The sequence below is a fragment of the Fusarium verticillioides genome, chromosome 6 (genome assembly GCF_000149555.1).
Source record: "Fusarium verticillioides 7600 chromosome 6, whole genome shotgun sequence".
Lineage (NCBI taxonomy): Eukaryota > Fungi > Ascomycota > Sordariomycetes > Hypocreales > Nectriaceae > Fusarium > Fusarium verticillioides.
Window position 1 is genome coordinate 3676606 of NC_031680.1, and position 21602 is coordinate 3698207.

Sequence of the window (21602 nt, forward strand, 5' to 3'; positions counted from 1 at the left end):
TAGTGAATAGTGGATGGCACTATAAGCATCAGATAGCAGGAAAAGATTCAATTATATCAGCAGAGATTTTCTACATGAGCAGGACTAAAATAGAAATGGGTATTCTTCGTAGTATATCTATCATTATTACTCAAAATGAGAAGCAGTCTATTCCGCAGCGTTGCTGGCGCAAGACCAAGGAGTTTTGCTTCCTCCTTCAGCAATCGCCTCAATGGAAGCCCAGAGTCCAAGGACGCAGATAAGGAAGCCAGTGAGGAAGAGGATAACATTGGCCACAAATCTGCAAGTCTGTTTTCCATCCTTGAACCAGTTTCCGTAGTGCATCCAGAGCCAGAAGATACCAGGAAGTCCGTAAGAGAACCACGAGGCGAAGAGGGCGCAGATGAGGCCGAGAAGGTTGTTGAAGACGGGAATAGACTCGGCAATAACCATTGACAGAGCCCAGATGCCGAAAGTAACGCCGAACCAAACCATGGTGGACAGCTTTGTTCGGCGGACCATGTGCTTGGTGTTTCGGAAGATTCGCTGGAAGATGTAGGCTGAAGCGACATGGCCGTAAATGACACCAGCAATGACGATAGTAGGGATAGCAATACCCCAGATGACCTTTCGCATAGTATGGGAACCAGCAGCAGACAGAGCAGGCGAAGGAACGTCAGGTCCGACAAAGACGTAGATGACGACAGCAGCGAGGAGGTAGAGAGTAGTGTCGACGATCTGGAGGAAAGCCAGAGCCTTGGGCCAGTCCTCAGGCTTCTTGAACTCAGAGATGACAGTGAAGAAGCAAGAGTGGCTGGAGAAAGAAATGGCAATGTTGGTGACAGCCAAGAAAGCACCAGTGAAACCTAGCTCACGAGCGACCTCGATACTTCCAGAACCAATAGGTCGCTCACGCGCAACATCTCCAACCGTGATGAGCACAGCGAGCGTGATCGACATGCAAGATGCCATAGACATGTAACTCGTGTACTTGAGCGTACGCGGTAAGTTGAGCACCCAGAAAACCGCCAGTCCAACAACAGCCCAGACAATAGTGCAAGTCGAGCTATTTGTAAGAGTATTCAGGCAAATAGTCCAAGTGAGGAGATGGCTTCCCATGACGAAAACCTGGAAAATTACCTGCGCCCAGCCAAAAACCTCTTGAAAAACGCGTCCCATGCCGATGGACTTTCCAATGACTTCGACGGCGTCACCAAAGTTTTGGACGAAGGGGTATTGGGCGCGGAACTCAGCGAGGACGAGGCCGGAGTATGTGGAGAGGAAACCCATTACGAGAATGAGGACTATGCCGGGGACGAGACCGACTGTGGCGAGGACGGAGGGGAGGGAGAGGATGCCGAGGGATACTGTCTCTGCGATGAGGACGATACCGCCTTGCCTGTGACTGTAAGTGTCTATATGAGATTGGTAGATTGGGGTGAACATACCACCACGTTAATGTCTTGTAGTCAATAATCTCCGCTTCCTCATCCCCCAAAACAGCATCTTCATTTCTAGGCTCAGGCACAAAAGCTGGAGGTGCATTGTTGACGCCCTTCTCTTGATCCTCAGGCGCCGCAGCGCTTTTAGGTTCTGTATGGCTCATGGTGAAGGTCGCCCGTTAAGTTTGGTGGCGCAAGTGTTGAAGTAATAAGAGGCTCAAAAATGTAAGACCAATTGACGCGACGATAATTGGAACAGCAGTGGTACTTAAATAAATTCCCACTTGGGGCGAGAAATGGCCGACAACGGTGAGAAGGGAAAAAATGTCTTCATGTTAGTTTAGCTTTCGAGTCAAGTCGGCCCACTAACATTGGAGGTTCTTCGGCCTGGCCCGATGGCGTCGCGCACCGAACTCGGGCAGACAGACAATAAGGATCGCGGTTAAAATTAGACGATACTTTATTGGGCGAGATCGGCTGACGCTGGGAAAAAAACAAGCAATGGCCAGATCTGTATTGCTTCAATGGATTTGCTAACTTTTACGTTATGGTCCCACAAAGAGTGGTCTTTTTTCACTGAGAAACCCACTGCTCCAGACTTCTAATCTCCACGTAAGAATGAGGTGAAGAAAGGGTCAGGACGGTTTCCCCAGACCCCTGAAGCTACAGGCTTCGTCTCGAGGATCAAGATGTATGTCGTTGCAATGAGCAAGAGCCTCATCGTAGCCCCGCGCTTCTTTCAGCTCAGAATCGAATTTTCAGCCTCCTTGGCCAAGCTACTGCAAGTTTGTTTTGGAAGAACTTGAATGCCGGATTCTAGCCGACTTCTGGAACGACAAGAGATTTCTAGCGTGAAGTCTAAACTAGATTCGGGATGAGTCAGGACCAAGTGGATACTGGCCGCCGATCGCGCTCCGGACTTGGCGCGGAGGCTATCGACAAGACGGCAACAGTACGTATGGATAAAGACTGGGGGAGAGGTTCCGGTGAGCTGAACTACATGTTACCCCGACTCGAAGAGACAAGGAAACTGCAGATATACATACTAAGAGACAAAGGCTTATGTAAATCTCTTCTAGATTTAGTATAGATTTAGTGGAGCTTTAGACTACTGTTTTTGGTGCCCAGGTTTAGGGTACCTAGATGCCCAACCATAGTTGACTTTTGAGTGGTTACCAACGACTTGGAACAGGCAGCAATGCTACATACGCGTAAACACTTCAGGGACCAAAATAGAAGCCTGCTCTTTTACCGGGTAAGAACAAACAAGCACTCTATCTAATTGCTGTGCTTATCGCGGCTGACTTAGCTTTGCAAAACCGCGGAAACGTTGTCGTGGCCTCATTACAATTCATCCTCAGATCCCATTCAACAAAGTTTTATTCTAGTTGAACAAAGCCTCAGTCTCGCGATATCATGGGCTATTATATGTCAAAGCTTCTGGGAACGGAGTCACTTGATGAGAACTCTTTAGTGGATAGCACCTGGCCCGGCAGAGTGATAGGCTACCCGCCACCATTCCAAGACGTAAGTTGGAATGTTCTTCAGTACTTCTTATAGGTAATACCGATGGAATAACTAAACTTAACCAGCCTAGATCGCTTGACGATGACTATAACTTCCCCCTTGATGGAAAAGACATTGCTTCTTTGTCTGACCATGAACTTCTACGAGCGTTATTCAAAGCCCCTACACTTTATAAATACGGCTCTGTTACAGTTTCACGTGTTTCCAAAGACATTGTCATCAAAGGTGGTAGCGGCGTGGCAAAAAGTGAAGCAGAAAACATGAAATTTGCTTCAGAAAATTCACAGCTTCCAGTTCCCAAGGTCCATCGAACTTGCACAGTTGAAGTCCCAAATGATGGCTACGAGTTCGACGCACCCTCGTCATATCTTGATTTGATTGTAATGGACTACATCAAAGGATCCACTGTTGAAAGACTCTGGCCATCCTTCGACATGACCGCCAAAGAAACCGTGGCACAGCAGGTCGCGGACGTCATCAACAAGATGCAATCTACCGTCCTCAATCATATGCCAATGGGGCCTATTGGTAGGGCCCAGAATGGCAAATTCCAAGGTCCATGGTTCACAGGCTACGGCGCAGGGCCTTTTGACACGCTCAAAGAACTTGAGGACTGGTGCAATCACAACATCGATGTCGGCATCAGGGTCAAACGATTATTCACCGAGACGCCGAGGTTTGAGTTTCGAGATACGGTTCTTACCCACCAAGATCTGGCGATGAGAAATCTGGTCGTCGATGAGGATATGAAGGTTTGGGTAATCAACTGGAGCAGCGCTGGTATATACCCGAAGGAATTCGAACAAGCCGCCTTGCGGCTTCAGGCGGAGGACAATGAGTATGTTGATATGGTGTTGGGGAGGCTCTCTGATCGACAAGGTATTGTGATTGATCAGTTTACTAAGATCGTATATGGGCTCAAAATTGGGCGTATTCGGTCAACTGGGCATCCTTAAGACGGAATCAAGAATAAGGTCGACATTTTCATATCGCACGGATATTGAAGAGATAAAGATAATATGAAGATCAATAGTCATTAACCACTCAATTGAGCCGCTGATGTAACGAAACATAAGTAAGAACTAACATTGATCAACGTCCCGAGTTCGCTGCGGACTTGGATGAATCTGGGCATTATCATGCGATCGAGTGGAGTTCTAGCGTAGGGGTCCTCGGGGGAGCTAGAAGAACTCCAGGAATCATATTTGGCCGAGACCAACGACCCATCGTCTGTGCTGACAACGAGATGGAGACAACGTGGGGCCAATCTTGAAGCCGATCACGGCACTTGTCGCCTCTATAGCAAGTTGACCAATCTGCATACACCCGGAGATTTCTCGAAAGCTCGAATAAGGCCAAGACTTGCTGAACTCCAATACGTCTCAGATTCGTGTGATAGGGCTGCTGTGCCAAACTTGTACTATGTATTACTAATTAGTGGTTCTCGGCAATCTACTGACCTTGCTCAATCGGGACACAAGCAATTATATAACTAGTTTAACATGCACAAATCACATTCACGAAGTGCGAGTCTCAGATTATGGTGGATTGTAACGAGTGTCCATTTATGCTATATTGGCTCAGTGTCCTCCTTGTATTCACCTCACATTTACGGCCCAATATTCTGGGTCTTTGGCTGATCCGATATTCAGAGATCATCATCACCAGTCTTCTTGCAGCAGGTCCAGCAAGGGTAGTCTCCGTCTCCCTAAAGTCCGTTAGTAAAACATTTATCGCGGTCACTACCATGTAGCCTACAAATTTCTTGGAGTTCTAATCAAATAGTTAGCGAAAAGTCATTGGAAGATAGATATTTGAATGACTTACCCAGCCCTCAGGGCATGTTGGCTCCTCGGGCCAGCAGACCTTGAGGCAGACCTCGTAGTTGTGGACGTTGACGACACCTTGTGGTTCGGGGAGAAGGCATGGTTGGAAGAGGGCTGGGAGACCTGGATGCGGAGGCTATGCGGGCTGTGTTAGTATCTAGCAGTGCGAATGAGCAAGATGGGACGTACGTGATCTCCTCGCCATTGGGCTGCTTGGTGCTGAGGGAAGACCAAGGCATGGCGGCGATGCCGTTGGCAAGGAGGAGAGTGGAGGCAATGGAGAACTTCATTTTGAATAAGAGTGATTGGAGTGTTATAGTGTAGTGTAGTATAGTGTAGTGTGAAAGCGAAGATGATGAGGTTGATGAAATGAGAGAACAGCCGGACAAACCCTGGACATTTATAGATTTTTCTTCCACCCAAATGTCAGCCATCATCCTACTAGTTGAGTCCTTCAAACTACCTACGCTGTGCTAAATCTGCCCCTCATACAACCAGCCATTTCTGAACCTTCCTCGATTCACGTACCGATGGCCCGTATGTCTTACAGGTCTGTCTTAGGAATGTACTCCCTGCGTTGATTCATCATGCAAGGGAGATGGAAGTGGTTTACTAGAGGCGGCACGGGAGCGGAGCGGCTTGATCCCTGTCGTAAGACATGAATACGAGCGATCGACGATCCGGTCTCACTTCTGTACGACCTCCCGATGGCCCTGCCGGTGCTGTTGGATAGTCGTAGCCCATGTGCTAGGAGTTGGTTATGTCACAGTTATCTTGAGTTTGAAGCTTTTTCTTATCATATGAAGTTAGCTAGGGCGTTTAGCCGTCAATCCCGAAGTTTACCAACTCCTTAGTAGCACAATTCAAGTAGTGTAGTAACTAGGGACGCAATTGTCCAAGCTAAGCTGTCCTATAATCACACCTCACTTAACCTCCTTCCATTCGTCCTCACAGCCAGTCCAGCAATCGCGATCGTCGTAATTCCAATCTCAAATTAGTGAACACAACTGACATCGCAACTACAGAAACTGCGAACAATATTCTTGGAATGCTGGAAGAAATGGTTAACACCAGTTGACAGCACGTGATATGACATAACATACTCATCCATCGGCACAGTATCCCTCCTCCTCAAAGCAAGCCGGCCAGTATTCGCGCGGGCCAGCAGCAGCAACAATTTTCTTTTTAGCAGGACGCTAGGATGAAAGGGCCCCCGTGGGACTTTGATGAGAAGACTAGTGATGGCAATGAGCGACAGTGTTCAGATCTGACACAGCCACCGTCTGAAACGTTTGTAATCTCATCGCCGGCAGCCTTTGCCTTGGTGTGGAGCCAGGGCATGGCGATAGTTCCCTGAACAAGGTATAATGTAGAGACGATAGAGAATTTCATGTAGAACTTTTGTCCGTACGAGAGATGAATGATGGTGATGGTGATCGGTCGACCAATTTGGTCATCTTCATACAGGCCTTCAATATGGTCAACAATGCAACTGCTGTTGGCATTGCAAATACTCATGGTTCCCGCGTTGTAAGCGGTTTTGAGGTAGCACCTGTCTATCGTACGACGGCCGTGTAGGGACAATCTGCGCACATTAGAGAAGACAAGATAGGTACAGGAGCGTTAGTATGGGAGTGGGACTTGGATGTAAACAGTGATATAGTCTCTATAGCTCTTAGCATAGTTTTACAGGCACTGGAGGATCTCACCCATAAACAAAGATTAATCTGTCTCGATATCCGTGGATAGTACGTCCATCGTTCACGGGTCATGTTGCACAACGCGGGGTTTGTGTCATTAGTCATGCATTGCTACAAGGGTTCAAGCGAAAGTGACTCATTTACACTACCGTTATGTAAGGATCGCTATCCGGCAGTACAGTCGTAAGATCAGCTCTTTTGCAGGGATGATGTAGAGTCTATGACAACACTCTATGCTGGTCGGGGACTTTTGCTCAGCTGAATAGTCCCGTGAGGCGAGAGAAGAAAGCTAATGCAAGGAGGCCCAAGTTGGAGGACTGGAGCTGAAGTATGTATGAGACATGATTGACCAGTACCCGAGGCCCGATCCTTTTCGGCTATCAAAAGACAAGACTTGCAGGGCTCAGTGCTTCGGTACTCGAAACCCCTCAGGAGACAAACTCCTCGATCGATTCCGCTCTCTTTCCATCCTCTCATCAGAAGCTTTAATCTTATCCCCAGTTTCAGGATCCCATATCCAGCCCTCCTTCAGCCACATCCACCGCAAATAAGCCCTTAACTCTTTATCAAGTGGCACAACCCTTTTCCACTCAGGCTCGAACCCCCGCACTGCATTCAAACCATCCCAATCATCAGCCAAACCCCTCAGTATGTCTCGATGAAAGATCCTAAAGCTATCAATTGCATATGGCCCAAGCGACGGCAAATGCGCCACCTCCCAGCCATTTCTCACATCATCTTCATCCAAGACCTCATCCTTGCCAATTCCTAAGCCATCGCCCCGCAGGGGATAGTGTAGCTTCCTGTACCGCCTTGATTTATTGGGTGGTTTCTCAAGCCATGTCTTGGCGAAGGCGATGAACCGAGTGGCACGGGAGTTGTACAGTCCTATCGGACGGATGAGATCTGCAAGGTCGGAGAAACATGCTTCTGCGAGGTGAGTTGGTGTTGGGTAGCGAGATATGAGCTTTTGGAAAATGGGTCGGGCTTGGGATCCTCGAGTACGGTTCCAGAGGACGGCTGCGACGAGGAGTTGGTACAGATCTGTTCCGACGGTTTCTTGGACGAGACCGAAGTGTTGGCTGGAGATTGGAGGGATTCGAGATGCCGAGAGTACAACTCCTGCGGGTACCTTTCGTGGCACTGTCTTGCGTTTCTCAACTTTGATGGCTTTTGTGTCACTCACATCGTTATTGACCATGGACCGTGTAACACGACGATGAGTCTGTACAATTAGAGGTTCAAGCTGGTCCTCCATTGCTCAAACGAATGATAAATGTCACAAAAGATATGGATGGCATTTCCAAAAGTCAAACTGCTTCATAACTCGTTGGCGTCTCTTTGAAGAGGAAGTTCAATGCCGACTCCAACCAAGTTGGATCCATGACGCAATGGACATCTACCGGGGAAGATCCCCCGCACTGAGGAACGAGGCCAGCCACGAAGTGCGACACGGAGACTTAGTTCAACGAGATCATCATAGTCATGAATCATGTGCAATGAGACGAAACCGTTGTTGGAATTTTGTGCACCGTTGTAAACGTTGCACAGTCATTGTTGACACTGCATCCCCGCAAACTGTGTTTTCATAACGACGCCGTTATTTTCATAAATTTTATGACTCTATTCATCAATTATGAATACACCACTATATGCTACGAAAAGTCCTAAGCCTTGGTGAATCTCAAGTAAGGCTTAACCTCCCTAACATCACCAAACTTCTTCTTCGCATCCTCTGTCGAAACAGAAGGCGGAACAATAACATCATCACCAACCTGCCAATCAATCGGTGTAACAACACCCTTTTTATCTCCAGTCTGAAGGGAATCAATCACACGCAGAACCTCGGCTGAGTTACGACCAGTTGAAGCAGGATACATCATCGTAAGTCGAATCTTCTTGGTGGGGTCGATGACAAAGACTGAGCGGATGGTGAAAGCGATGCCCTTCTCGGCGATGTTGTCGAGGTCTTCTTGGCTGATCATGTCGTAGAGGAAGGCGACTTTGCGGTTTGCGTCGGCGATGATGGGGAATTGGAGGTTTGTGTTTGAGACTTCGTTGATGTCGTCTACCCACTTGCCGTGAGAGGTGAGGTCATTTGCACTCTAAACAGTAGGTATCAGTACTATTCCGGAGAGTAAGGGTGAGATCACTTACCAGCCCAACCATCTTGACTCCTCTCTTATCGAACTCTGGCTTCAACTTCGCAAAAGCTCCTAGTTCGGTGGTGCAGACTGGAGTAAAGTCCGCGGGGTGAGAGAAGAGAATGGTCCAGCTCTTATCGATGAACTTATGAAAGTCAATCTCTCCATGAGTGGTAAGGGCCTTGAAGTTGGGAGCTATCACAAAGTCAGTGCATGATTCTTACGGTTGCGGAGCGTCTATAGTACCGGTTGATCCCAATCGTAGTCGAGGCTGTTCTTGAGTCGTCGTTGCAAGGAATCTGCGCGCCATGGGCTGGGCTAGAGGCCTCATTGTAGCGGGAGCCCAATTGGCCCTCTTGGGCAGGGCGCTGATGCTTCGGATGCTCCGGGGAAAGGTTGATGCCATTTTGTCAAGCCCTTGAGAAATTTAAGTGATTGCTTGGTGAAAGATGAGAATCCGATTGAGAAGATATTTGGTCGAGCGTCGCTGAGGAGAATGATTATATAAGGCATTGCGTCATATTTGCTCATAGTGGAGGAGCAGTCCTGGCGTGGTGGAAGCTTCTTGTACTGTTAACTATGGGCCTAAAAGTTGCCTCTAGGATTTTCTCTGTTGTATGCATGATTCTTCTCATGAAAATAAACACATTTCTCTAGGCGGGGACCTCTTAACGCGTTCATATCCCTCGCGATATACGCCTGACACTGACAGCTTCTAAAATCGTCCGTCGTAAACCTGTAAGATAGACCAGCGACCATTACCAATTGCTTGTACGATTGACCGTCAGTAGCTGCTGTTGCGAATATTCAATATCTTTCCGAACCATCATATACTGTTCTTATCATTCTTGTTATGCTGAGCGATGATTGATGTAGTCGGTGGGGAAGATTGTATGCCCACTTTGCTTAGTGCGATGCCGCCAGCGTCGAAGTTCGACGATATTATTGTCAAGTAATTGGCTCGTTGTATCCTGGAGAGAGTACTCATTGTAATTCGTATAGCGAACTTTTAATTGAACGTAGAATTTCACCTCCGCGAGAAGTCTGTGAACAGTGTAGTAGGCTCTCCCCAGAGTTCATGCCGAGGAGGAACTCAATCCGGTTAGTGGCTGCATGCAGAAATAATCCATAATACTGTCGACCAATGCTTAAAAAGAACCACTTTTAGAAGCTGTAGACGATGGCGAGAGCTTGAAGTCTTTAAATCTTGAATACATGACATTCGCCAAATATGGCCCTTCTCCCTCGTCCCGAGTGTCTCAAAGACATAAGTGCTGGGGCGACGAACTACAAAAAAAGTCATTCAAGTTAGGCAAGTTTCAATCCCGCATGTCATAAGAAGCTTCACCGATCGAAGGGCTTCCGATATTTTTAAACTCAGTTCTCTGTCCTGATCTAAACTCTCAACCACTCTCAACTGTGAATAAAAGATCTGGCTCACATCTTGGACATTACATTATAACGCCTGACCCATTTGATATATCGTCATATATCGAAATGACTTTAGCTTTGCAAGTTTCCCAGAGTAGTTGTGCTGACTAGGATAGACTCTGCACGTGAGCACAAAGAATAGTTCAGCTGTTGTCGATGAGCTGATCAACATAGATTTGTCTGTCGATGGTGGGGGCCATGACTCTGCCAAGGACGGCAGAGTCTTGGTGTTGGCTAATTTGAAGATCGACCTGCCAAATAAGGTATTGTTGAACTGCATGCTCCATTCACGATCACAATCACATAAGACTTCAACCTTACCTTTGTCTCGTCCTCGGTACGTCAATGATCATTCGCGAGCGATGCCATTCGGGCTTACTAGATGCAAAATTAGCTACGTTTAGAACTAAAGCAAAGAAGCGCGAGAAGAAAGAAATCGATAATAGACAAGGCAGTTGAGTCAAGGATTGAGAGAACGAAAGACGACGGCACAGAAATTTGCGGCTGTGCACATGTGAATCTGGAGCTGAAATGCCGTGTAACACACCTGCAGATTTATTGAGACGTGGTAATATCACGAATGGAGGAGTAATTTCCGCGAACCAAGAAGGGACTCCCTATTACCTACCTATATAAAGACTTTCCAGTGTCCTTATGGTTTCTTTTATTTTGTTACCCTCGAAAAAACTCATTTGTTTCATCTTTGTCTATTCAAATGTTGATAAAGATGTCTCCCAGACTGTCCCGGATGCTTCTCCTCCTCCCCGCTCTGGCGATTTCGGCTGCAGCACTGCCACATGCCCCAGCCACCCCTGGGCGGACCGTTCCTCCTGTCAAGTGTCCTCGCCATAATCCTTCAGTACAGAATGGGTCAGTATCCTTGGTATTGTGTTATTTTAGTCCCCTGTTCAGAGTACTCACCAACCTACCAGAACACTCGTCGACCAGCTCTGGGAACAGAACTGCGACCTCGTGACCAAGTTTCTCAACAATGCATTCACCGCTGCCCAAGCAGCACAAACCTCCCAAGGGACTTTAGAGTCACTGCAATACTATTTCGTTGTGCGTATTTACGATGCCGATTGACCCGCATTTGCTGAATCTGTCGCAGCAAGATTATTACTATCTCACCTTGACCGTTCCTCACAAGGCTTATCTATTGAAGTCCTTGGATAAGAACGAATCTGCCGCTGAGCAGACATCTGCGATTAACGAAACAGTTCTTGATATGACTGGGGATCTCGAATACGCAAGCAGTTTTCGCCATGACCTTACAAGCCCGGAGCATCTCAATGTGAGCAGCAGCGTCGTGACGAACGCGAAGCTCGAGCCCGTTCTACGAGAATATGTCGATTGGCTGGGAGGCAATACAAATCTTGGCTGGTACCTCTGGAGCATATCAAGACTCCCCTGTATCTACGTGAGTACTCTATGCCAATGCTGTAAACCCATGCCAACGCTTCCAGGGATGGGCTGAGATTGCGTATCAGCTAAATCAGTCGTCTACCACCGTGAGAGGTTGGTACAGAGGATGTATCTCCAGAAAACATAAGCTGATATTGCATAGGGACAAAATTCGTCGACGAGTGGCTTACTCCAAACCTCGAATGGAGATATGGAACTAAGCTGTCCGGTGAGTACGAGTTACCTGTCTTGGTGATTACCTAACTGACTGTAAATAGTTGAGTTACAGGAAGTGGTGGTCGCAAACAACAACACTGAGACATTTGCTGTTGCCAATGGACTCTTCCGCAAGGCTCTGGAGTACGAGACTGCCTTTTTTGAGAGTGCGCTAGGAAAGATTCTCAAGGACTGAAAGGCGTTTTTTATGGTTAGTAAAATATCTTGTGCTTCGGTGCGGTTTGAGGCATGGTAGCAATCTTGCATAAACTTTGCTTGGGTTGCATCTATGCTTGTACTTTTGCTCTCTGCGCCACGACAAGTGGTGTTGTCTGACTGTTCTCCCGTACCATGGTAGTCTTAGCTTACTTCAGGCGTACGTTCATTGTAAATGTGTTATTTTTGAGTCAATAGACTTGAAACCTGATGCTTACATCTCGCGCCTTACTCGTTGCGTGAAGGAATTTCGCCTAGTAGCATCGGAAATCCGTAAACCCATCAGACTTGATCACCTTATAGTTTGCTTCCCATGTTTAGCACTTCGCCTGTATCAACCATACTCACAAGGGCCTTGGTGTTCAGGAATCCCGGGTGAGCTTCACTTAAGCATTGTGTTCCACACAACTGCATGGCGTTTTCCAGCTCATCTCGCAAGACTGGTAGGAATTAGTTAGCCTCACTCAGTTGGGACTTTATTGTTATCACTCACTATTCATCAGATGCCGCACACCATCCTCTCCATACATCAGAGCATAAAAGAAAGGTCGACCAAGACAGACACCGTGAGCACCGAGACAGATGGCTTTGAAAACATCCGTGCCTCGACGAATACCCCCATCTATAAAGACACTCATTTTGGATAAGAGCGTTGGGTACTTGATATTGATCTCTGCTAGGGTTAGAAGCGCTGGCTGCGATGTGTCAACACCCCGCCCGCCGTGATTGGATATGTAAATCCCTTCACAGCCGCTTTCAAAGGCCTTCATAGCATCTTCGGCGCACTGGATCCCCTTGATAAAGATGGGTATTCCCAATTTCTCCTTGATCGTTTGGATTTGGGTCCATGTGACGTCTGGGCTGATTGCTGCACTCGCGGCGCGGGATTGCTTCTTCTTCTGTTTGTTGTCCTTTGAGTTGCCCTTTTCCTTCGCCATTCTCATCTCATAACGCTCGTTTGCCTCTCTTTTGCTAAAGACCGGTAGATCCACAGTTACCATGACAGCCACTGGTGAAGCACGACGGATTTCTTCCAGGAGTTTGGCTAATGCTGAGGGATCTCGAGGAATGTACAGTTGGAAAAAGAAGGGATGGTTCTGGGGCAGACCTTCGGCGACCTCGCCCAGCGAGTAGGATGCGAGGGTAGGCACTATAATAGTGCTTCCGGACGCTGACAGGCCTTTTGCCAACCCAACCTCAGCTGACGGGTGCGTTAGCATAGCCAAGGACGCGGGAGCGTTGAAGATGGGAACTTGAAAGCGGTGGCCCAGTATTGCTGTGCTCGTGTCGACCTGACTGATAGGCCTACAGACTCGAGGTCGCAAAAAGACGGACTGATACATCTCGGTGTTCTTGGACGCTGTGTAGCAGTCGTTAGAAGCACCAGAAACATATACCCAGGACCGCTCGTTAAGGCAAGATCTTGCAGCATCTTCAAAGTCTTGCAGGCTGATGATGGATTCAAGCGGCGGAAGATTTTTGATGAGCTTGGGGTTTTCCAAAGATTTCGCCTCGTTTTGAGCTGGTGCCAAGACTGGGATTCTGCCAATCAGCTTGGTCAATCCAAAATAGCTCATTGCCAGCTTCGGGCCGTGGACGGAGTTGTAAACTTCAGAAGCGTCTTTTCCGTGATGCTCCTCGATGACATCTTCACCTCCGGGATGCGTTGCAGCAAAGCCGCTGACGTCCTAGACATCTCCATTGATAATATCCCAGGCATCGTTGTTGTGTCTGTGACGAGACACTTCCATCGGCGTGAGGGCTTGGCGAGCCATCACAGATGATTTAATGGTGCAGAAGGCCTTCCAGTAAACTATTATATGACCTAGATGCTTAGGGCTCTACTGAATGGCTCAATAAATAGTACTTTAGCAGAAATTTAGTTCTGTAGGTTTCATATACACTAAGAATGCGCCCTCTCATTACACGCCCGCCAGGTGACTACATTACACCTTCTAATCACATTGAATCATGCTTGTTAATGATAAGCTCTTATATGTACTTATTTGGCTTCATATAGGGTGAACGCGCAACCGACTTGACCTATAGTGCTGATCCGGTTTTGTATATCCAACAAGTTGCGTTTCCAAGGGTCGAAGCGTCGGAAGACTTGCTCCAAAACCCCGTAGAATAACATTCCCAGATACAGATAAATTCAAGCATGTAGTTATGCAGCTTTAAAACTTTCGGCATTCAAAGACCGGCAGTTATCAAGAAAGTGGGGAGAGGTTTGACTGCTGTCATAAAAGACTGTAGGATACGACGCTGTGAGCTAATCAGCCAACCATCTCCCAGGTACTTGTGTTTAGGCTCATTCGGAAGTACAAGCGGCCGCTCAGATATAGTATTACCTGTGCTTTGTCAAGCTCGTAATCGATTACGAAAGGGAAGCTATTGGTCGGCTGGTGTGTAGGTTTGCCCGCTCAATGTTGCATGGCATACATGCTGGATATTCACAACTCAGCATAACCTAGTAACTCTTGAATTCAATGCGAATACTTAAATTTCGAAAAGCCCTTTACCAAGTTCCCTTTGATTTCGGTGCTTCAGAAGTAAAGCAGTTGCTTTTTCCGACCCGTCTTGTAACTATCACGCAAGTCCATCGGATAGAGATTCTGAACAGTCCAGCGTTGCATAATGCAGCCCAACTATCAAGCCACTCCCGATGTACGACTTCTACTGACTTGGATGGCCGCCTTTGACACTACTAACTATATTTGGGGAACTCGGATGTGGCTTCTCCATATCGGCAATCTCGTGGCAGATGAGGGCGTTTTTCTCCCTTTTGTCAGTCCTTCATTCCCTGACCATCACCCCGACCAAATTAACATGAGCAGGGAAACGTATGTACCGCAAGCCATCCAATCTCAGAGAATAAAAGACGATATCTAGTCATGATCTCTGTCCTTATCGAACATCCCCAAGACGGCCTCTTCCCTACGAAACAGGCGCAGGCAAGGATCACCCAGAGGTATGGGGTCCTCAGCTTGCCGACATCTTTGCTAGGGCGAGCATAGCGAGGACTTAGAGTTTGACGCGGCTATCAAGAAGACTGGCCATGGCATCAAGGACGTCAAGAGTGTTATTATTGGGCATTTGCACTTGGATCATGCAGGTGGACTTGAGTACTTTCGAGGTACTGATGTACCCATTTACGTTCACGAGATTGAACTCAAAAATGCATTTTACAGCGTCGCGATCAAGGTAGATATTGGTATGTACACCACAGAACACCCAGGACATCAGACTAACTAGCTTTGCAGGATTCTATCTACCAACATATTTCCAATTCGACCTAAACTGGAAACCTCTCTACGGCGACAGCGTCCTCATCGCGCGCGGCATCACACTACACTTATGCCCCGGTCGCACTCCGGGACTCTGCATCATGCAAGTCAACTTGAAAGAAAGTGGTACCTGGATCTTTACCTCGGATCTGTACATCGTGCAGGAGAACTATGATAACCTTAGCACGCAGGGTTGGTTGACGAGAGATCATGCTGCTTGGTCCCAGTCTAATCAGTTGGTGCATATGTTACAGAAGGCGACGGGGGCGAAAGTCATTCTTGGGCATGGTCGAAATGTTTTGATGAGGCATAAACTTGCTCCGGAGTACTATGAGTAGACAGAAGTTATATTTGGTGGGCGGGAATGTCGTTTTTAGGCGCTGGAATGTGATGAAGCTTCTTGCTTGTATAGTTCGTAATGTTCATCATTTAATTGTATTTGGGATCCCTCGCTCTTGACTGCCGCTTATGCCTTCGTCTCTCTATATTCCAAGCGCATAGGCTCTGTTCAATTATCCTTTCAAGATCTTACGCTTTGTGGCTACGGAGTAATCAAGTAATCCGCTCAATAAGACCAGTTGGTTGCGTACACCAATTATTATCATTATTGTTGTTCTGTATACAGCAATTGAAGGTAATCTGAACTCATGTACTAGTGTTTAATATGTACAGCAACGGCGTCCAGCCACCTCAGAGACCTCAAGCAGCCTGACAGTCATGGCACTCATAACAATCCAAGTCACTCCACCAGAAAGAATAAGGAACGTCGATGTCAATACCCTCAGTACCAAGCTTGTAAGTCGACAAAGCACAACTGACGCGATTTGGGTCGCTGTTATCGAGACCAAAGGCCTCGCAGTAACCCTGCTCGCGACATAGAAGGGCACAATCCTCCATGGTGTTCTGACGTGCGTTTTCTTGGACACCGCGCCCCCACCAGCTGCCCTTCTTGACACCGAAGGCGTTGCAAGTTCGTTGGACAGGAGGCTCAACGTCATTGTCGCTCTGGGGCCAGTGATCTAAGATACCGGGGAGGGAGACGGATTGGGTGGGGAGGTTGTCAAGCTTTTGGCAGAAGCCGGGAGGTGCGATGCCGCTGGGGCAGGTCATCATGGTAGCTGTAGAGCTGGCAGATTCTGTGGTGGTGGTTGGGGGCTGCTGAACTGCTGAAGAGGGAGAAGAAGAAGAAGTAGACTCAGCAGCTTGAGTAGTTCTTGTGTTGAAGGTGGTGGGTGTATCAGTGACAGCCTTGACAGGAGCTCGACACGTCATCTCCGGAACAACAACGTTATCGTTGGTGAGAAGACCGTATGTAGCGAAACCCATGTTCTGTCCACAAGCCCAGCAGCCGATATCAGAGAAGTAATCCCTACCGCCTTCTTCAGTGATCTCATCGACAGTACCAGCATACAGCTTACAGTTCCTCTGAGATAGGAGATTGGTGTAAAAGTAGGACTGGCAATCAGCATACATGGCACACATATCTCTGCACTGATCACCACCACCGCAGGGCTGAACAGTAAGAGTCGCGAATTCCTGAGCACAAGACTTGAGCGTTCCCTTGCGACGAACACAGCCCTTGTTAGGAGTGTCACCCATCTTGTTGATACAAATACTGTCTTCTGGGAAGCTAGGGCAGGGCTTGGGAATGATGCAGCTTCGGTCGTAAGAGTAGAACTGAGCACCTGTGTTACCAACAGGAACATCGCTCAAGACTGAAGCGATAAGACGACATTCGTTGGCACAGTTGTTGCCGTAGCTCCACTCGAAGGACTTGCAGTTTTCATCAGCGAGACAGAGGGCGGCGCAGTCTTCCTTTTGGTAGTTGCTGCTTGTGAAGCGACTGTATGCTCCGGCGCTGTTGTAGGGCTGCATGCCGCATCCGCGACCGGCGATGGAGGATTCGCCTACGTTAGCGCAGACGCGGCTGACGGGACCATCGGGCTTGATCGTGGAGGATTGGCGAGGGGAAGAGTTGCCGCTTGATGTAGTAGCGCTTGTAGCCGCAGATTCAGTGCTGGTCTGCTTCTCGGTGTTTGATGTAGTAGTCTGGGCACCTGGAGCTTGAGTGCCGGGGGGTTGAGTGCCAGGAGTCTGAGTCTGAGTACCAGGGTGGGGAGTAGCTTGGGTGTTGCCTCCAGCGGAGGTCTGGCTGTCGACTGGACCGGGCGTATTGTTGCCAGTAGGAACAGTGTGAGGGTTGCCAGTAACTGGTGTCTGATTGCCTGTGGAATGGGTGTTGGGACTTCCAGTACCGGCGGTACCAGAGTTGGAAGACGCATCAGAGCTCTCACTATGGGTCGGAATGATGGGAGGTACAGAGGTAGTTCCAACCTTGCTAGACGTGGTCGTCTGGAAAGCAGAAGATGAAGTAGTAGTAAAGCCAGAAACATCCCCATCACCAAGATCAAGAGGATGGTCATCAATAGTCGCAGGCGTAACCTGGTTAGACATGAAAAGAGAATCAACATAAACCTGCGCAGACCCTCCAACCAGACAATTCATAGAAATAGATAGCGGTGCAGAGCGCTGAGCAGCAGTGACTTGCTCCAAAGCCATACCCCACTGCACACTCGTTCCTAAGCTGATGATCCAAGTCTGGAAGAACGTCTGGCTACCAAGCGAAGCCGTCAATTGGCAGAAATTCAGCGACGGTGCGGTGACGATCAAGTAGAAGAAGCGAATGGTGTAAGGTCTAGTCAAGCTCAATTGTTCAAGCGACTGCGTAACACCAGCAAAACTTCCGAGATCACGCTTCTTATCACCACTAGCCTGTAGTGAAAGACAGCCTGAGTCTTTGCTTCCATCGCCCTTGTAGCCTGGTCCAACAACGATGGTCGCATCGCCGTCGATGGTGAAGCCTGGGACGCCGCCTTCGGGGGGAGCGATGGAAAAGCCGCCGCCGTCGATGACGCTTTTGATGATAATGGATCCGGGGGTTTCGGAAGCAGAGGCTGAAGTCGCGGTGTCGGAGGGAATAAGATCGGTTGAAGCAGAGCTCTGAGGGCGAGGTTTGCAGTGACTTGCAGCAACCAGATCAAAGGCGCCGCTAAGGGCTAAAGCCGCAAGGGCTAAGACGGAGCGCATCGTGAAGAGCGTGTAGGGAAGATGAAAGAGTGGCTGTGAGGATGAACACTCACGAATGATGCGGATACTCGAGGAAGAGAAAGCAACATGGGACCAGTCTCATTAAGTACGGCTACGATAATTTCTCCATCGTCTGTTGCACGGCAGATAAGGATATTGCGCTTTGCCCCTGACTTGTGAGCGGACAAACGATAGTTGCGTATAGCTTTGCAATAGATCCATCGTGTCAGGTCTTAGATCATTGTTCAGCTCAGCCATGGAACCCATTAGAGGATAGCGGCCGATTGAAAAAAGGGTCTGGATTAGAGATTTATGCTTAATAGAGTGTAGCGTCAGGGACTGTGGCTGTCCTTTTACAACGCGTTTCCTCTTCTGTAGTACGAGCTGAAGACATCACTTCACGGCAGCAAGAGGTACAGTGCCAGAATCCAAGGGAAAGAGGGACATTCCATAGATCTAGTGGTTGGCACTTCTTGGTAAAATGATATACGGTACGATTTCATGTCAATGGACATTTTGTGACGATGTTTTTTGCACTGGTGATATCATATTGATCCACCACCGAAAATCTAGAACTTTAAAAGTGTCGCGCTTGATCAAATAGCGTCACCAATAACTCGCCCATTCTGCCACTGGACTGAACGAGACCCCTGCACATTAGAGAAAGTCGCATGATATCGGTAATGACTTTCTTCCAAGCCCATGGTTCCGCGTCCGGAACCAACCGAACGCGTGAGCTACCTGACTAAAATAAACTTACAGTTAAAGTTAGGATTCTCTTTTTAGGCTTCAATACCCTAGGGCTGGAAAGTTATTTATAATGGACAACAGATTTAGTCTTGTGCGGGCTTCTTGAACTTTGATACGCACAAGTTGATACGTTGAGAGTTTATCAGACACTTTGGTAAGAGTTCGCACGATCAAAGCTTGAAGTTCGGTCGGCGTTATTTGTCTGGCGGGAACGTTAGCTATGGAGTTGGCCAGATCAGCGAACCAAAGGTTTGAAGCCTCCCGTTGCGTCACAAAAGTAACGTTCAACTTAATATATAAAACAAGAAAAAAAAACTATAAAATCAATACAGGTTTTCTACAAAATCCGTCTGCCCAAGTCATTATCATTTATCAACCTTCTCGTCTCTCATATATACAAATCCGCCAAGGAAATGCAGTTACGAAAGCTCCTGTTTCCTAAAAACCATGCAAAGCCACCACCAAAAATGGAAGATCTAACCTTGGACGTAGAGGTCATCAACACAATCCAAGGCGCAAAATCCCTCGCCGACGGCATCGCAGTTCTCAACGCCTCCCACAGGAATGAACTTCCCCTCCTCTATATCGACATCGACCCCCAGGGTCTCGGCCCAAAAGGCGAACTCAACCTCTTGACCATAATGCTCTGCTACGGGCCCGAATATCACCGTCGTCTATACCTCGTCGACGTCCATCGTCTCGCAAACCAAGCTTTTTCTAGTCGAGGATACTACGGCGCTAGTTTACGAAGTATCCTCGACTCTGGATCTTACCAAAAAGTGTTTTTTGATGTTGGTTATCATTCTCATATTTTGTATAACCAGTATGGGATTATGTTGCAGGGGGTGAGTGACCTGCAACTTATGGAGAATGCGTGTCGGCGCAATAGACGGAATTTGCAGAGTTTTGAGCCATTGGTGGATAGTTTACTTGTTCATGGGAGAAATCGGAGGAGATGGTTGGTTGATAAGTTCAATGGACAGTGGTCGTACAAGAATTGTGCTGGGGCACCGCATGGAGTCTTTCAGCAACGTCCGGTTGCTACGTATATTCGACTATACTGCTGTCGAAATATTCGGTTCATGCCGGAGTTGTATGATAAGATACGGCGTGCAATACCGAAAATTATGGAGCTGGTGGCGGAGGTTTCACAGAGGAGGATTGAGGAGAGTCAGGATGATGGGTATGATCCTTCTGAGAGTGGACGGTTGAGAAGTCCTTGGACTGTTGAGCAGATTGAGCTGCTTGATCATTGGCTGAACTTTGGTCCTGTGTTTATCTATTTGACATTGGGCAGTTGTGTTTCATGATAAGGGGAAATGGAACCACGAAGCAGCCTGTAGATAGTGGCTGAAAGGGTTGAGCCTTAATACAAGGGCCTTGGTAACAGGCCAACACTTCTTTATGGTATTCTCACAACTACTCTACCAGTAATCTCCTGCCGTTTCAAGCCCTCAATAACATTTCCTACTTCCTCAAACTCAAGAACTTGAACTTCTGGCACTATCGTTCCTTCGAGGGCATGCTGCAAGAGTTCTGTCATCTGTTCTTCCGTTCCAACCGCGACACCGGTGACAGTCAGGGCTGCATATCAAGTCAGTAATCGACCGTACGTAATAAATGAGAGAGCACTTACACCTTGCAGAACATATTGTTGCAGAGAGAGGGATGTTAAAGTCATTCCTCGGCAAACCAATCGTGACGATGATGCCCATGTTTCGTACCAAACTCGGCGCTTGCACAAAAGCTTCTTGAGAGCCTGTCACTACCAGGACAGCCGATGCCCCCTCTCCCGTTATCTCCTTAACTCTTTCTTCCACGTTCTCAGTCGCAAAATCGATGAAGTGCTCAGCGCCACTACCCAAACTCAACTTCCGTCTAGACTCTCCAGTATCAACTGCGACAACCCGCAGACCGTTCAGCCTACTAGCGATCTGAACACCCAAATGTCCAAGTCCACCACCAGAGCCAGAAATAACAACCCAGTCACCCTTATCAGCATATCCTTTCAACTTCGACACAGCACCAGCCATCGTCAACCCAGCACAGAGCAAAGGCGCACCAACTTCACCAGCAAGACCATCTGGAATCTCAGTGATGTATCGCGCATCTGCAATCATATACTCCTGCAAAGTACCGGGGACGTGTTTTCCTGTGTTGAGCTGTTTGGGACAGTTATTGGGATAGCCCTTTTTGCAAATGGTGCAGGTCCCGCAGGCGCTGTAGAGCCATTTCACGCCGACTCGTTTGTTGAGTATGTCTACATCAACGCCTTTGCCGAGTTTGATGACTGTTCCTACGCCTTCATGGCCAACTATGGGATTATAGGGACCCCATCCTGATAATGCTCGTATTTCCGAGCCACTGATAAAGTCAGTTCGTGGATCTCACGGAGAAAGTTATAACTTATGCTTACCATAGACCAGTAAATCCAAGCTTTACGAGAATCTCATTTTCGCCAGGGTTACCGACTGGGATATCAGATCGAGTAACTATACGTGCGTCATTTCCGGGGTTTTCGATCAAGACTGCTTTTTGAGTTGATGGGATTGAAGAGCTCATGGTGAAAATGACATTGAGCTTGGAGATTCTG

The 21602-nt window shown here is 47.9% G+C and overlaps 12 protein-coding genes across 13 annotated transcripts; 4 read left to right on the plus strand and 8 right to left on the minus strand.

The window, feature by feature from the left end:
• Positions 1-28: 28 nt before the first annotated feature.
• FVEG_01600 (hypothetical protein) lies at positions 29-1801 on the minus strand. The gene is made up of 2 exons (XM_018888601.1): positions 1428-1801; positions 29-1378 (listed from the first exon to the last, which is right to left on the minus strand). Exons 1-2 carry the CDS (start codon positions 1583-1585, stop codon positions 148-150), a joined length of 1389 nt encoding a protein of 462 aa, XP_018744547.1. The 5' UTR covers positions 1586-1801; the 3' UTR covers positions 29-147.
• A 964-nt stretch (positions 1802-2765) lies between these two features.
• Positions 2766-3904, plus strand: FVEG_01599 (hypothetical protein; the record flags this gene model as incomplete). Its single annotated transcript, XM_018888600.1, has 2 exons — positions 2766-2948; positions 3014-3904. The coding sequence occupies exons 1-2, from the start codon at positions 2838-2840 to the stop codon at positions 3902-3904; spliced, it is 1002 nt and encodes a 333-aa protein (XP_018744546.1). The 5' UTR covers positions 2766-2837.
• Positions 3905-4481: 577 nt separating this feature from the next.
• On the minus strand, positions 4482-5064 carry FVEG_01598 (hypothetical protein; the record flags this gene model as incomplete). Its single annotated transcript, XM_018888599.1, has 4 exons — positions 4482-4656; positions 4707-4721; positions 4776-4910; positions 4964-5064. The coding sequence occupies 4 exons, from the start codon at positions 5062-5064 to the stop codon at positions 4482-4484; spliced, it is 426 nt and encodes a 141-aa protein (XP_018744545.1).
• Positions 5065-5494: 430 nt separating this feature from the next.
• FVEG_14876 (hypothetical protein) lies at positions 5495-6534 on the minus strand. Of its 2 annotated transcripts, XM_018903894.1 has the most exons (3): positions 6484-6534; positions 5878-6440; positions 5495-5825 (listed from the first exon to the last, which is right to left on the minus strand). In XM_018903894.1, the coding sequence occupies exon 2, from the start codon at positions 6290-6292 to the stop codon at positions 5960-5962; it is 333 nt and encodes a 110-aa protein (XP_018744544.1). In that variant the 5' UTR covers positions 6293-6440; positions 6484-6534; the 3' UTR covers positions 5495-5825; positions 5878-5959. The 2 variants fall into 2 exon arrangements, with proteins under 2 accessions (XP_018744544.1, XP_018744543.1); XM_018903893.1 differs by having other exon boundaries at positions 5878-6534.
• Positions 6535-6877: 343 nt separating this feature from the next.
• FVEG_14875 (hypothetical protein) lies at positions 6878-7732 on the minus strand (the record flags this gene model as incomplete). Its single annotated transcript, XM_018903892.1, has 1 exon — positions 6878-7732. The coding sequence occupies one exon, from the start codon at positions 7730-7732 to the stop codon at positions 6878-6880; it is 855 nt and encodes a 284-aa protein (XP_018744542.1).
• A 312-nt stretch (positions 7733-8044) lies between these two features.
• On the minus strand, positions 8045-9122 carry FVEG_01597 (peroxiredoxin (alkyl hydroperoxide reductase subunit C)). The gene is made up of 3 exons (XM_018888598.1): positions 8865-9122; positions 8632-8813; positions 8045-8579 (listed from the first exon to the last, which is right to left on the minus strand). The coding sequence occupies exons 1-3, from the start codon at positions 9022-9024 to the stop codon at positions 8142-8144; spliced, it is 780 nt and encodes a 259-aa protein (XP_018744541.1). The 5' UTR covers positions 9025-9122; the 3' UTR covers positions 8045-8141.
• Positions 9123-10776: 1654 nt separating this feature from the next.
• Positions 10777-11865, plus strand: FVEG_01596 (hypothetical protein; the record flags this gene model as incomplete). The annotated part of the gene is made up of 6 exons (XM_018888597.1): positions 10777-10919; positions 10982-11111; positions 11161-11469; positions 11516-11567; positions 11617-11682; positions 11732-11865. The coding sequence occupies 6 exons, from the start codon at positions 10777-10779 to the stop codon at positions 11863-11865; spliced, it is 834 nt and encodes a 277-aa protein (XP_018744540.1).
• A 317-nt stretch (positions 11866-12182) lies between these two features.
• On the minus strand, positions 12183-13462 carry FVEG_01595 (hypothetical protein; the record flags this gene model as incomplete). The annotated part of the gene is made up of 2 exons (XM_018888596.1): positions 12183-12325; positions 12379-13462. The coding sequence occupies 2 exons, from the start codon at positions 13460-13462 to the stop codon at positions 12183-12185; spliced, it is 1227 nt and encodes a 408-aa protein (XP_018744539.1).
• Positions 13463-14779: 1317 nt separating this feature from the next.
• Positions 14780-15510, plus strand: FVEG_14874 (hypothetical protein; the record flags this gene model as incomplete). Its single annotated transcript, XM_018903891.1, has 3 exons — positions 14780-14856; positions 14903-15099; positions 15149-15510. The coding sequence occupies 3 exons, from the start codon at positions 14780-14782 to the stop codon at positions 15508-15510; spliced, it is 636 nt and encodes a 211-aa protein (XP_018744538.1).
• A 361-nt stretch (positions 15511-15871) lies between these two features.
• Positions 15872-18259, minus strand: FVEG_01594 (hypothetical protein; the record flags this gene model as incomplete). The annotated part of the gene is made up of 1 exon (XM_018888595.1): positions 15872-18259. The coding sequence occupies one exon, from the start codon at positions 18257-18259 to the stop codon at positions 15872-15874; it is 2388 nt and encodes a 795-aa protein (XP_018744537.1).
• Positions 18260-19476: 1217 nt separating this feature from the next.
• On the plus strand, positions 19477-20319 carry FVEG_14873 (hypothetical protein; the record flags this gene model as incomplete). The annotated part of the gene is made up of 1 exon (XM_018903890.1): positions 19477-20319. One exon carries the CDS (start codon positions 19477-19479, stop codon positions 20317-20319), a length of 843 nt encoding a protein of 280 aa, XP_018744536.1.
• Positions 20320-20384: 65 nt separating this feature from the next.
• Positions 20385-21571, minus strand: FVEG_01593 (alcohol dehydrogenase; the record flags this gene model as incomplete). The annotated part of the gene is made up of 3 exons (XM_018888594.1): positions 20385-20593; positions 20646-21373; positions 21426-21571. 3 exons carry the CDS (start codon positions 21569-21571, stop codon positions 20412-20414), a joined length of 1056 nt encoding a protein of 351 aa, XP_018744535.1. The 3' UTR covers positions 20385-20411.
• Positions 21572-21602: the final 31 nt, after the last annotated feature.